The 16,196-nt window shown below is 30.9% G+C and overlaps 1 protein-coding gene across 1 annotated transcript in view; it reads right to left on the reverse strand.

Annotated features, from left to right (window-relative positions):
* Nucleotides 1-12,827: 12,827 nt before the first annotated feature.
* The window catches only part of LOC100166334 (noggin-like), a 108,634-nt gene continuing 105,265 nt past the window's right edge, over nt 12,828-16,196 (reverse strand). The window contains exon 3 of the mRNA XM_029486464.1: nt 12,828-14,872. Within this exon, the coding sequence (XP_029342324.1) occupies nt 14,380-14,872 (493 nt within the window). The 3' untranslated portion in view covers nt 12,828-14,379. The remainder of the gene's footprint in view (nt 14,873-16,196) is intronic.

Consider the following 16,196-nt stretch of genomic DNA (forward strand, 5'->3'; position numbering starts at 1 on the left):
TATCGAATCTCCTTATTATTGTCGTCCCCTCTTCATTTCATATCCACACCAAATACATCACACACTATCACCAGCCGGCGTTGCACACACACATATAAACACTTTGTTCCAGGGTCGTAAAAATATGTTTATGAATGAATTTCACGAAATTTAAGATATGTTGAAGGTTGGAGACTTAGAAATAGGACTTTCGTGATTTCTAAATAACAATCAATAAAATATAATATAATATATATAATACAAATTGATAAATATAAAAATAATAATAAATGTATATAGTTATAACTTAATATAACTTATAATATTAGGTCAGTGTTAAATTTTGAACAAGTATCAGGAGGGAAATATATCATTCTTTAGATAATTTAAAAGTACTGTTATTATTATACTTTAAACCCAAATTATTAAACATGAATTATTTTAATTCATGTACCTAAGTAGTGATATATAAATTCGCATTATTCCCACTTCCCAGCCCTGTCGCATGCACGTTATAAGTTCAGGGAGTAAAAACGGGTATCCCGCAAAACAAATTTTACACAGTTTTTAACGCAAAACTCATAACTCTCATAGAATTTCATTCTTATTTGTATCTCATACCCGTAACTCGCCAAAGATTGTATCGGGTTTTGGACGCAAACTCTGCAATTAATACTGCACCTGGTTTTGAAAGCATAACTCAAAACTCAAGAGTCACGTACCTTTTTTTTACCTGGTTTCTGATACGAAACCCAAAACCCATAACATTTTTTACTTGGTTTCTAATACGAAATCTGTATAAGCATCTGAAATATTTTAACCTATTTTTACTTCTCTTGACCTTATAATACCATGCGTGCCAAACACAAATCCCTTGGCGCCAGCAGCCAGATCGCTTCTCCAGAAGCTGAAATACACTAAAATTCAACGCTATAAAGTAAGCCGAAAATGTGTGAATGCCGTGCTCGCTGAGACAAAATTAATGTGGATTAGGCCTACATGGGACACCACAGTAAAAAATATGCGCTACACTTTTAAACAGCATGGGCGATGTGATATTTTGTCGTTTAACAAGCATGGGTGGTGTGGGAACTTACATGATACTGAAGTCATCCTACATTGAGTATATTCTAGTTATATAGATAATCCAAATAATAATAAGATTAAAACCTGTTTAACATTATTAGAAATTAAAGAAATATACTTTTGGAGTGATATCGATCACAGGTAGTTTAAGTGGAAATTTACGAAACCTGGAGAATGTTCGCACGTTTCCCTTCATGACAAAATCACATTTGTAAGACGCATAGGTAGGTAAGAAGAAAACAAATATTTTGTAATAAATGATACCTATTGCATAAAATATTATAATCAATAATCAATACACTTCAATAATAAATTATAAACAAGAAAACAATATAAACGCGCTCGCATTCATAGGCAGTCTTTCATCCTGCCAAAGATAAAGAGAAAACGTCGTTATCCTGTGTTCAACGTTATTTTGTCAATTTATAATATAATATTATTATGATTCTATATTACATAAATTATTAATAACTACGTATCTATTCTGCTCAACATAAAATAAGTTTGAGATTATTTCTTAATATTATGTTATTGTTATAGCTTCTTTATGTAGCTGTCATGTATAACTTATAAGCTACCTATGATCGGAAACGACATTAGAAAATTAGTAATAAGAAAACGATAAATCTACGCAGCATTAGTGGGTAGTGGCCAGTGGGTACATATGTTATACAGTTGTAGCTGATGTACACATTTTTGAACGGATACTTTGGTAAAATCGACTGCGATAAAGCAGATACTTAATAAAGCGTTCGTGATCGTTACTATTATCGTATTCGAGACATCGCCGTTAAAAGTGCAATAACTATTATGATATTATGATAATTTAAAATATTATGTACTTTCGAGATCAAAAGCGCTCAAGTGCGGAAAAATCACGTGGCCGATGTTTTTTAGAACGATTTCGGTAATAAATTATATTATATTCAGGCGACGGCGGTGGCGCTAACGACGCGTTCTATACTGGCGTCCGTCCGTCCGTCTAACCGTCGTTAGACAGTTAGCGTGTCGGCCGACACTGCCCTGCCGATGTTTTTGCCAAAAACTACTTTTACTCCGCAGCCGATAAAAAATTTCGTTTGATTATTGTTTATCATAATTATTATTATTATTATATTTTCGCAGAGTTTTACTGTTTTCTATTTCGAGCGGCGATCGCGGCGGACGGAATTATCATAATATTATTAATACATAAAAGTACTTACCTACACAAAATAATATTATATTATCGCCTCGGCGCCACAATAATTCGTCGACTGCAGCGTACTATTGCAAATCGCAATCTCAAGTAGGTAGCTTGTTAAACTGTAACGAAAATAATGCTTACACGTCGGACGCGGTTAGAGTTCAATAGGTATTGTTGAATATCATATCATTATTATATAGATAAATAATAATTGTTATTGGACGCGATTCCGTGCGTCAGACGCTCGTCCAAATCTGGAAGTCGGTGTCCGTGTTTTAATTATAAATAATTTTATGTATAAAATACAAATGCACAATAATTATCAGGTAATGTGTGGGTATAAAATAATATCACGCCACCGTGTCCAGTGATAGATTCGGGATTTCCTATAATATTAATATTTACATGCCGAGAAGTATTTAAATACATAATATCAAATTGGGTACTACAACTGAGTCGCTATAATTCGAACATCGATAACTCGAAAACCTTAATATTACTCCGATTTGTTTCTTGTCCCTTGAAGTGTATTTGAACTATTTTGAAGTACCTACATCTATATTAACTCAAAACATTTTTGTAATTTTTTTATTTCCATTGAGATACTTAATTGACTGTATTATTAATTTTCAATATTAAAAACCATCTCGAAATTAATTTTCGATGGAGGGACTAATAATATTATACCATATTCGTTTAAATTAATTCTAAAACAAGTGCACCGCTATTAAACGTAGATATAAGAGGTACCTATGGGTACCATCAATTTTGACTATCTGGTATAAAGTTACCATTCGTTTGCGTATAGTTATACACGTATACATCAAATATGATCTAATTTATGTATAATAGGTGACGGCATTTTAGGATTTCACGGATTTTTTTTATTTATGCGTCAACGAGGGTTTTTCATTAGTATTTTAACACAAAATATATTAATTAATAATCTATATATATAAAAATGAATGTATGTCAGTGTGTCTGTGTATCCATGTTACCATGGTTACCAAGGTTGCCATGGTTACTAAGGTTACCAAGATTTCATGGCTATTAAGGTTACCATGATCCATGGTTACTATGGTTACCAAGGTTACCATGAGTGTTGTTTATAATTATAGGTCTTTAATGGGCAACGAATTGCACAGGATCAGATATAGTACGGGTGTGTCCATCTACCCATGGCAATCAATTATATAATATTTTGAAACTTATGGACCTTTTTGTTTTTAAATAGTTACCGTGGGTTTCAAAGCTATAATAATAATAATTATTGGTTGCCAATGGTTTAAAATGTTTGTTATTTATTATAGTGCCCAACGATTCATATTTATAACCGAATTCAATTGCAACTATTATAAGAATTTCTACTATTATTAGTTAATTTATTATGCCCAACAACAAACGATCGACAAGAAGCGGGAAACACGAGCCGCGGAAACAGACGAGCAAAGAGAAGCCAGGTTGAGTACCATGCGAGTAATGGGTGCTCGATCCAGACGAACCACCGAATTGAACCTTTGTGCACTACACTATGATGCCGATATTAATTACAGCACACACCCAAGCGTGGCCATCGGAATAATGGATCCCTTTCGGAATAATAATCCCTTTTTGATTATGTTAATTAACGTTTAGAGATTAATACATATGGAGTAGGTATTTTTAATGGGCGACGAGGTGCACGGGATCAGCTAGTATATTATATCAATGAAATAGTGTTACTGCAATAGATTTCAATGCAACCACTTCGTTTTACCCAGGGATGGAAAACGTTTTTAATTTTTTCGTTTTCGTTTTTGTTTATTGATTTAAAAAATATCGTTTTTGTTTAACGTTTTTAAACGTTTTTGATTATAACGTTTTTGATTAACGTTTTTAAAAACGTTATTTTTCTATATTGTTTTTGATTAACGTTTTTAAAAACGTTATTTTTTCATATTGTTTTTGATTAACGTTTTTAAAAACGTTATTTTTTCATATTGTTTTTGATTAACGTTTTTAAAAACGTTAATTTCCTATTGTTTCCAAATAACGTTTTTGATAATATTGTTTTTATTTTTTTATAATAGTAACGCGCAATATAGAAATTCACTTAAAAGTTAACAATTATTCTTAATAATTAAATTTTAAATCAAAATTATAATTTATATATAAATTTAAAATTTAAAATTTCTGATTTCAAATTAAAATGTTTTTAAATTTTGAAACTGCATTATTGGTAAATTAAAAAGTAAAGACTTACCTGAAATTTTTTTTTTCGTGGTATAAATATTACTATGTATAATACTATAATTTGTTTTCGTTTTCGTTTTTGATTTCGTTATTACATTTTTTTTCGGTTTTTGGGATTTTTCGTTATCGTTTTTCAGTTGTTTTTGGTTTTGTTTTATTAATTATTTTCGTTTTTTGTTTTTTTCCGTTTAATAACGTTTTTTAAAAACGTTTTCCATCCCTGGTTTTACCAAATAAATAATATAATTGTAATATATTATTATTATTATTATTTATTTATTTATTTACGGGTAAGAACCCAATTACAAAATATTATTTTGAACAACAAATATATTATAAAGTATACCATATAATATAAAGAAACAAAAAACATATTAAATTAATAAAAATGTTTTCTTACATAAGTATTAAAAGATTTTACAGAAATAGAATTAAAATTAAAAAAATCAATTTGTTCATCATTAGCGATAGACATCATTCTATTTATAAGAGCGGATGATGCATAATTTGTTTTATATTTGTTTAGATACGAGTAGAATGTAGTAATAACCGTTGACCTAGTTCTAAATTGAGGAACACAAAAATTTTAAAAACTTAATAGCTCAGGAGAAATAACAAATCCATTTAGAAGTTTAAACAAAAATACTAAATCATTAATTTTCCTGTGGTTTGACGAGCTCTGGATATTAAATGTATTTAACAAAAGCTGATATGACAAATTAGGTATACGTATGACATTACATTTATAAAACATATATCAAAGGAAACGATTTTGGACATTCTCGATGCATTGAATATGCGTATTTAAGTAAGGAGACCAAACTACTGAATTATATTCAAGCTTAGATCTGATCTGACTAAGGACATATATAGAGTTTTTAATGTATTATGGTTTTTGAAGTCCTTGCAATTTCTCGTAATGAAGAATAATATGGAAGAAGATTTACTGATAATATGTTGGATGTGTCGATTAAAGGATAGATCAGATTCAAATATTACACCAAGATCACAAAATTCATTGACACAAAGTAATGAGTGATTGCGTATATTGTAGGTGTGCTGAATTGAGTTACGAGATTTAGTAGATATCATAATTTAATGGTAATTTATTAATATAACACCAACTACCTAAAATATTTAAATCTTTTTGTAATAAAGATGTATCATTCGTGTTTTTTATTACATGGAACAATTTCATTTCATCGGCAAATAGTAATTTTCTAGAATGTAACAAATTTAAATCATTTATAAATAACAGAAATAGAATTGGAGCAAGATTGGAACCCTGGGGCCCACATACTGTGAATGGAAGTGATTTAAAATTTTTACACTTGACTATTTGTTTCCTATCTGAAATGTAAGAAGAAATCCAAGAAAGAAATGGGTCACTAATACCAATATTCCGGAGCTTAGAGATAAGAATAGTATAATGGTCGACTTTCTCAAAAGCTTTTGAGAAATCTGTAAATATTACATCAACTTGATAACCATATGAGAAGGCGTCTAAATAAACTTTTGAAAAATTAACTGATTTGTTTTCGTTGATCTATCTTTAATAAAACCATGTTGATCCAAACTTATTAAAGGTGTGAGAAGTGGTGTTATTTTCATTGCTATGATTGGTTCAAAAAGCTTAGGTATTATTGATATTAATGAAACAGACCTATAATATGTAAATTTAATGAAATAAATTTAATTCATACACCGATATAAGATATCATGATAAAAATTATTAAAAAGATTTAAATGTTTTCGCTCGGAATGTTTTCAACATAATATAATTTATAGTGTCAGACTCCATCATATTTTACGCGAGTGTCGTTTCGATTTTACAATATTTATATACATAATATGTATATTATAGACTGCACAGTTTCATAAATTTTTTAACATTGGCAATAATCATTTTAATATACTTAATATTATTATATGTTATACATCATATTACATTTATATATATAGGTACGAAACAACACGTTTTTTACTGTCGATTGGTCTATACAGTTTTTTTTTATCGAGCCACCATTACTGAACCACAGCAGCGGATGTGCTCATAATATAATAATATTCGCATCGGATTTATATACGTTTCAATTAGAGTTTACTTATATATATTTTTTTTATCTCCCTTTTTATCCCGCCTAACCATCAGCTCATTACTGTAATATTATATCGTTGTTGTGATCGTGTAGGTTGTCGAAGATTTTTTTCTCTCACCTACAATCCACATACCCCACACCATACATTATATAAGTGGTAGCAGGAACTTCTTCCGGTCGATCCCCCGTTAATGTATGTAACCTCAAACCATAATATCTAAAATAAAATATTTTCCTTGTATAGGCATATATAATAATAATATATTATTATCAACAACACTATAAAGACGGGTTTACGATTTTTCTCCACCAGTCGGTCACAGCAGATCTCCGATGTTTTAGCTGATATTATTATATTTATTTTTCGGCAGTCGCGTGAATCACAAATCAATTGACAGTTTAAAACAATGTTTAATGCGTATTTTGCTAAGGGTCTATACAATTATGAATTAATTAACATATCTTGTCGTTTTCTATGTATTTTAAACGTCATATTATATAATTTGAGTTAGTAATACAAATACTGTGTTATAATTTCAAATAATTATTGCTGCTGTGCAACACGCATGGTAATGATTGACGACGGTTAAATATGAATAATATTATAATGTAAGTAGGTACGTGTCGGGAATTTGTTTTTTTTTTTTAAACTCTTCCAAACGATATAGTAATATTATATTCTTCACTTGACAGCTCGTATGGATTAAAAACGATTTAAGACGTTGTTGCTATTGAGCCCAAGAGGTCTTAACCAATAACCACGATATAATAAATATAGGTACCCGCATTATTATATTACAGTATGTTTTTGCTACCATTATTTTAATTTTAATTTTTTACTTAAATTTCAGTATGATTATACTATACAGGTATTATGTCTTGTACCTGTAATAAGTGTGAGCGCGAACACGTATATAATACCTAATTTAATATAATTTATCGCTTGCACGCATAATATATTTTTATCGTCTCTGGTTTTTATGCCACACAGGTGCTGCTCGTGTTTTGATTTTCATGGTACACATTAAACGTAAATGAATTACGTGATCTAAATTTATCGTGGCCAAAGGGTAACCCAAAACGAACTGCAGAGCTCTGTTGCAGTGGTCATCCTTGACAGCGACTTTGCCGGCATACGCGCCACCTATGTACATATTATTATTATTATCATATTGTATAATAATATATTATGGTTTAATACCGTTGTGGAAAAAAAATCGCAAAGTATTGTCACACATAAAAACTACATTATATTACTATAATAGTAATATTATATAATATTCACGCCGCGGCCGCAATTCTGCTGGAGTGGAGGTTATTTGGAAGAACAAAAAAAAAAAATATGGCTTAAGAATTCCATACGTAGGTACAACACGTGTAATGTGTTATATATATTATAGTGTCGAGTATTTTGTATTATATTGCTTATTCGTCCCGAACTGCCGATCGGTCATAATAATAATAATATTATGTCGAACACAAAGGTTTGCCCACGACGAAAACAAAAAAAAACTCAAGACCGATTATTTGATAATATGTTATGATAATAATATAAAATATTATGTATTATTATTATTATTACACATTATTACAGTGTTGGGTGTTTAATATGATTGTGTGCGTATAATTATATTATTGTTTTTAAAACGTCCGTTCGTTGTATTTTCAGATGTGTACATTTTTATTGTTTTTTACGACAATATTAATAATGACTTTATTACCGACAATTATAATCATAATAAGCCTCCACGCACAATATACAAATAATAATAATAAAAGGTATACTATTATATAGCTTGCTCGTAAACATTTCAAATTAATTGGACGTCACACGATCGTTATTTGTGTAGTCATTTTTTGATAATACGGCGTATTCGATCTCACTGCATGTTATTATTGAATTTGTTTTGATTTTATAGTGTAGTAGTATATTATAGTAGTATGTAGTAGTATAGATAGTGTAGTCACTAGTCAGTATAATATGCAGTTGCATAGTGTATACCTTCACTATATGCGCACAGAAAAACCAGTATTTTTTTTACCAAATCAAAAATCTGGTCTAAGGTACGTGTGACATGATCTATAGCATATACCATCGCCAAACGGTCGATGGGGACCGACGAGGCGATCTCGGACGATATCAAAGTTGATCTCCTTATTTGTTAAAACTTATTAAAATTAGTAAATACAAACATACAGTTACATACATATTTTTCGGATCACCCTGGTTTTGTGAAATGGCATTTTTCATATGAAAGTTGTAAAAGCTGAATACAAGAATACTGATTAGAGCAAAATCTTCGTATAGATCAGTTAGCGACTATTCCCCAGATTATAAATAACTGACCGACTATATGAAATGACACGAGAGTAGCAGATTTGATTCATCTTCTAGGGGGGGGGGGCAATATCCTTTTGGTCCTAACATTTTACTTATAAGCACTCTAGACTTCTATACAGGTTTTTTTCGACTTGACTGTTATTTATAATGCTTTTTTAGAGCTATAACTAATTTTAGTGTACTAAATATTTAATTAAAATTTAAAGTCAAACTTCATTTGCAGTAATATAAATAGTAAAGTAAGTACATAAAACGTAGTTTTTAAAAATTATAAGCATGTATTATATTGTCTGATTGTTGACCACTATTTTTGTTTAGAAATTTGAACATTCGTTAAAACGTTTATTAAATTAATAGATTAACTATAGAAGGACAAATTACATCAACATTAATTAGTATAATACAATTTTATTAAAACCGATCTTATATAGTTTTTTATAAAGCTTTTTTAAAGGATTTTTAGAGCTTTATAGTTTTATTTTAAACGCTTTTCCCATAGTTTTGTCGTACTATAGTAATATTATAATCGGAGACCAAAAATCAAATTATCGACAATCGGCAAGCCGTACGTCAATTGACGACATCTGAAAGTTCCTACTTACTATAATCTATTAATTGTACGTACCGTTAATATTATCGTATAATGAAATCCGACGGACGGTCATCTTATGCGCGTGCGTGTTGCACCAACCACGGTATACGCATATGGACGCGGACACGTGATTAATAACAATGATAATCTAACAGACGAAAAAAACAATATCACATTAAATCTAATAGTACCTACCTACCTACCGCTTTAATACTGTGTACTACTACGACTATTATTATACGAAGATTCAGTGGGCACCTGCAGGTGTATATACTTATACGGTTTCTCTTTCGTACAGCATAATAATATAATACAATATATATAATAATCCAACACGTGTGTTATGAGATTGCAGCCGCCGACCAGCGAGATGTTATCTACCGAATTTTTTTTCGACTTTTTCGAAAAAAAAATTAAAAAAAACCACCACGCTCTCGATGGGAATACATTATAATATTATGTATAAATTATATTAATTAAAATAATCTAGAATCCCCCGGGTCGGCCCACGCTTTTTTCACCTATTACAATAAATAACTATTAAAACATCCGCGTCCGGGTTAAACGTGAGGGCGTCAGAACGGTGTGGGTGTCGCGTGTGTAGTGGTTTTTTCCTTCATATTTTTCTCCTCTCCTCGCGCCGAATGGAGGTAGGTACCAGCTATATATATATATATATATATATGTATACTGTGTATAATATATTGTATTATAATACGCTCGCACACAAAATGCGTGTAGTATCATAGGTATACCTATATTATATAATAATAATATTATATAGGTACCTAGTGACTTTTACCGCGACGACGACGATAATAATTAATAATTATCGTAGCGGGTCCTATCGTAGTGCGCAGGACTGACGAAAATCTGGACTCAACTCGGACGGGTACAAAAATAACGAGCTGGCAAATAGACGATCTCCAGGTTTCTAGTAGTGTTTTTTTTCATCCTTAATACCGCTGCAGTCGACGATATCTTAGAAAAACGAGGAATTCTTAAATTTCTTTGACAATAATTGGTGATCTTTAAGATCGTAGAAAGATGTAAAATACTCGGTTTGTAATACAAAAAATAAAATAAATTAAAAATTACCATATAGTATTTCTTAAGATATAATATAGCCTGCAGGTAAAAGATTTATTACGATAGATGAATAACTATGTGTGCATTATTCAGTTGTAAAAGAAACACCGAATAATCGTATTAAAAAAATTGAAGGTAATAATTAGTAGGTATATAACACCCCAAGAATAATTATTATCATCATAATTTTTTTCATGTAATAATAAATTATATGAACCGTGATTTATAACTATAAACGTGAAAAAAATTGTTTTGCTGGAGGGTTAATAGTACCTAATTTAATGGGTACATGATATTATATACTGCATACGAAATTATTGTCGAGACAGGCCTAGTGTATTTGGACGAATTTACATAAAATCTGTACCTATCCACCTACCTAAATGGTTTGAGCAAATTTTCGTATACCTAGTGCACTAGGACAAATTTCTACCTCGGGTCGTGTACCTACCATTTTAGCGACAACATTTTCCTTCTGAACGGACTCTTATGACTTATAAATGCCAGAACCTATTGGAATATATTTGATTTTAAAGATACATTTTACTCGCCATACTTCAAAATTGAAACGCTTTATAATATTATTAATTAATTAAATTAAAATAGCTAAAATTAAATAAAACACAGTTAGTATAATATGTAAGGCACAAGAACCAGAATTACTATAATATCATTACACAGAAGCTGCGTGGCATAGATAGGTATACGTATTATAGGTATCAAACACGCGTTGAAGCACAAAACTATAGTGAAGTTTCAAACGAGTTGGTAACACGATGATATCCGTCAACTCCATTACGACTATAATAAATACTAAAAACTCAGGAGTATGTGCATGGTTAATATTATAAAAAAAGGTCTTTTGTTCACTCGAACAGTTGTGTGTTTCAAACCGGGAACCAATTTGGATACCATTTTTGCGTAAAAAAATAAAAACCTTTTAACCATAACCATTTCTGCCGGATTCACCCAGCCGACTTGCAGGGCCTGTCGAAACGCGTGTCCTCTATTTGTTCGTCTGAACCCATCAGCTGATAGCTGAATACCCTAAATTATTTTGTAACCATTACACGGCGACGGACGAACTCGACATGGAAATAAACGTTGTAAATAATATTTTATTACTATCATGCTTTGTGTTATAGAGACTTTTAAAAACCGAAACGTATCAAAGACCGTGACGAGGAACGAGCCTGTCCAACGTAACAATTTAAAAAAAAAATTGTTTACGACCGTCAGCACACGCGCAACACACGCTTTACACGCGGCTGCGATCGAACCGCTGACCGAGAGCATATTTTCTACGGCGGCTCACCAGGACGGACGAAAAAAAAACCGACAAAACAGAAACAATAGTAATAATTTTTCGATTTTTTTTTCTTTTCACACACAAACAATGTGTCGTCTCTCGAACAATCGAAACAAAAATAAAACACTGGCATTTTAGACAACTCGAGCCGCCGCCCACCGATTCATTACTATTATAATTTCAAATCCGTGCTGCGGTTGTAATTAATACGTCATATATATATATTATGCGTATATACGACAATAATAATATGATATTTTTAATAAGTTTGTGTTTGAAAAATTTTATATTCGACGATAATAATAACGCAAGCAGGACTCGTAAGTGCGTGCGATTGCGAAAATATTCATCTCGTCTGCAAATCGTAATAATATCGACGCATAAATCAATCTGTTTTGACGTAGAATACACCAAATTGTTATGTATGACATTATGATATTTTTGTTTTGTTTATTTCACTCGTATTTAATCATTTATTTCTTCATAATAATATGAACTACTTACAGCTTTTGCGAAATTTCAGCAAAAAAGTATTTGCAAAAATTGAATAACAAGTGAAAAATTGCATTATATAATCAAAACGCACTTAGTTTTGTGTGTGGTAAAGATTTCTATTCATCGTCTAACTGATAAATAATATTATATAATGTAGTTCACTATTATTAATTATTATCACCGTATTGTAACCACTACGGCCATTAATATTGTACACATTTATCTTGAAAATATTTTAACATTATATTAATTTTATTGATTTTAATACTATTCAATGCCGCTAAAAACCGTCTTAGATAAAATTCTTACACGAAAATTGATCAGTAATAATTTAATGTGGTTGTAAGACATAAAATCATGCATATTATCAAATTGGTGCTGAATTATATCAAGTATATATGTTATAATAACAAGATGAATGATATGTTTTGTTTTTGTATTGTCATTTATGTATAACTCTATTATTTACATTGTGAAAAATAATTTACAAAATCGTATTACAATCATATATAAATATATAGGTACCTCCTAACCTTATATAATAATTATAATTTAAATTCTACTCTTGCGTAAAAAGGTGTGTATAAAATAAATAATATGTAAAATTAATTAATTATAATTTAACTATATATTTAATTATTATGTACAACAAAAAAAAAAGATGAAATTACATGAGTGCAAAAAAAAAAGAACCAAGAAGCTTTTATAAAATACACGTATAAATATAAATATAAAATTAAAATAATTCAAAGTAAAACGAACAAATACAATATAATGTATCATAATAGTCGTTTTGGTAAAAAAATTATCAAAATATGTGCATGAACGGATATTGAAGGCGGTTTTGAAGAAAAAAATCACCGAGTTTACTCGGATTTCGTATTATTTTTCTAACTATAACTAAGCTCGATGGTATAAAATGTAAGTAAAACGATATGATATGTAAACCTCAAAGAATGTCGATGATGATGATGATGATGATGATAATAATAATAATACTAATAATAATACGCGAGCGAGATAGAGTGAAGGAGGCATAATTATAGATAAAACAGATATTTGACGAAAGTGATATTTAAAAAAAAAAAGTGTCAAAAAATCGTACCTGTCACGACGCAATGGGCGCATCAGTATATTAATATAAATTAATTCTAAATCGACGTTTAATACGATATACTATTTTAATAGGATTGTATATAACATGATATACAGTAGAAACCATCATAATTTATAATTACATTGAATCGTAGTGGTGGGAGGGGTTGGGGGTGTTGGTAAAAAGACTTAAACGGCGGTGGTGTTACCCGACCCCACATCCCTTCTCATGCGCACCTACCAGTAACCGACGTGATATTAATATCTCGGATTTGTGATCGAACCACTCGGTGATCTAGCGCAAACCGATCGATCGATACATGCGTATTACGCTATGCAGTTATATAATATAATAATAATGCAATTGATCGTTTAGAGCAATAATATATTGCTGGTTGATATTATTTGTATAATTACAGTAAAATATAATAACCGTACAATCTATACTAAATGTCTCATTGTGTCGGGAAGACGATCATAATAATGGTATAATAATTATGTTATAATATATGCAATCTCCTCTTTCGAATAATAAAACATAACAGTTATATTATAATATTATATGGTATGATACGTCGGGACTGACGATATAATATATGGACGACGGTGTACACGTAATATTATAAATAATTAGCAAATTATAAATATATGAAATTCTTAACAACTAATTGGTCGTTGAAAAAAAACCGTGTTTCGTACATTATTATATTAAGACTAGTAGTGTGCGACAAGTCGTCCGACTCGTAAAAAAAAAAAATAATAATAAAGAGTTGGAGAAAAATAATAATGATACAGGGTATACCACTCGTATACAATGATTAATAATAATAATAATATGATTTAGTTTCGTTTGCAGGTGGGCGCCGTCCCACCCTGTCACTCGGAGACGTCGGTCGCGCAACCGCAACCGCACTCGGTCACCACCGGGTACTCCACCTTGATCCACTGGCACACCTTTATCTGGTTGACCACTGACCCCGTCGACTTCGCGCCCGGCAGACTGTTGTACTGCTGCAGTACGGACGACGGGCCATTAGGGCTGCGACAGTGCCACCGCAACAGTGTCTTGTACTGGCTGCTAGTGGCTCGGCAGTACATGCCCGCGGGCACCGAGCACGACGTCTCACCCTTGGGGCAGTGACCCTCGAGAAGCCACCTTGGCCAGAACCGCTGGCCCAGGTCCTTCCACTGTCTGTGCATCGGGCACGCTGTACGGCCCCAGAGGTACTGCTGGATCTTCCGGCGCAGTTGACCGGTTATCCGGGTCCGGAGCCGCCGGCCGTCCGAAAGAAAGAAGTACTTGGTGTCCAGCTCCCGGATCTCCGTCGGCATCTTGCCAGTGGGCACCAATCGGCCACGTCGATTCCTCCTGCGCAACACACGGATGACAAAAACAGCGCGTTAATACTATCGTTAAATTTCGTTAGTACCTATAGTTATAGATACCTACAAGTTAGAACAATAACAAGTATACTAAATAATAAGTATTGAGTCACTTGTTTAAAAAAAGTAAATATAATATAACTCTTTATAAACTTAGGTACCTGCCTTTATTTTTATATTATTATGTGGCAATTGTATAGTGACATTAAATAACGTGTACAGAACATCTGTAAGAAATTAATAAAGAACAATCATTTTCTAATCCTAAATCAAAGCTCCATCAAAAAATTACCTTATTTCTGCTTTGATCGTTTTAGTTTGGTAGTTTATTTAACAAGGATTATTATATTAGCTATTGGACATCTCTCTGTTTTAATAAAGTTATTTATATTATTTTCAGAACCTAGATAATTTAAAATAATATCCCTTTTAATGTGTGAAATTGACATAATATTATTATGAAATATATTTATACTACCTACATAGTATATAGTGATAATATTATACCAAAGTGTTTTAATTATTTTCATCCCAAAAATCATATGGAAAGTATAGTAAAAAGGCCACCATTACAATTTATTAATAAAATAAAAATCATTTGCTGGCGTTTTGAAAAAAAAATCTCATAACGTATAATATAATATTATATAGGTACTTATACCATGATATCTTTTGATTATAAATTGTGAAAATATTGGTAAGACTATCACAACTTATAAATTATTGTAAATACCTACCTTTTCAGTAATTACTAGAATTATTATACTTTGCAGTACTGCTGCAAAAAATCATATATATCATGCTTAAACGTCAATAAATTAATTTTTGTTATTACATGATACTGGCGTTATCAGCAGTGTATTTCATAAAAATACAACAATCCTAATAATTTTTATAAATTAATATTTTATTTGGTACAGAACACATCGTACAAACATTTATAATAACTATTTGGTGTATCATTATTTTGTGTGTATACTTAACACCATGTTATATACGTGTATGAGTTGTTAATCGTTTTGAATTAGCAGCTACAAAATGTAGGTACAATATATTACGTGAAATTATACGTTTGAATAATAATTGATTTGCTAATTTAAAGTTTGTAGGTATATAACCGTGAAATTAACATAACGTGTTCTATATATAATATACCTATACTGTTCGAATCGTAAATAAATCGTGTTTTTTTATGTTTAGTTTTGTTTACGCGTTTCAGTTACAATTATAATTTAAGTACATATTACATCCCTAAGCTTGGCTTGAGAATACATTGCGTGTTATTCGTACAAAACTATAATAATATTATC

The sequence above is a fragment of the Acyrthosiphon pisum genome, chromosome A1 (assembly GCF_005508785.2).
Source record: "Acyrthosiphon pisum isolate AL4f chromosome A1, pea_aphid_22Mar2018_4r6ur, whole genome shotgun sequence".
Classification (NCBI taxonomy): domain Eukaryota; kingdom Metazoa; phylum Arthropoda; class Insecta; order Hemiptera; family Aphididae; genus Acyrthosiphon; species Acyrthosiphon pisum.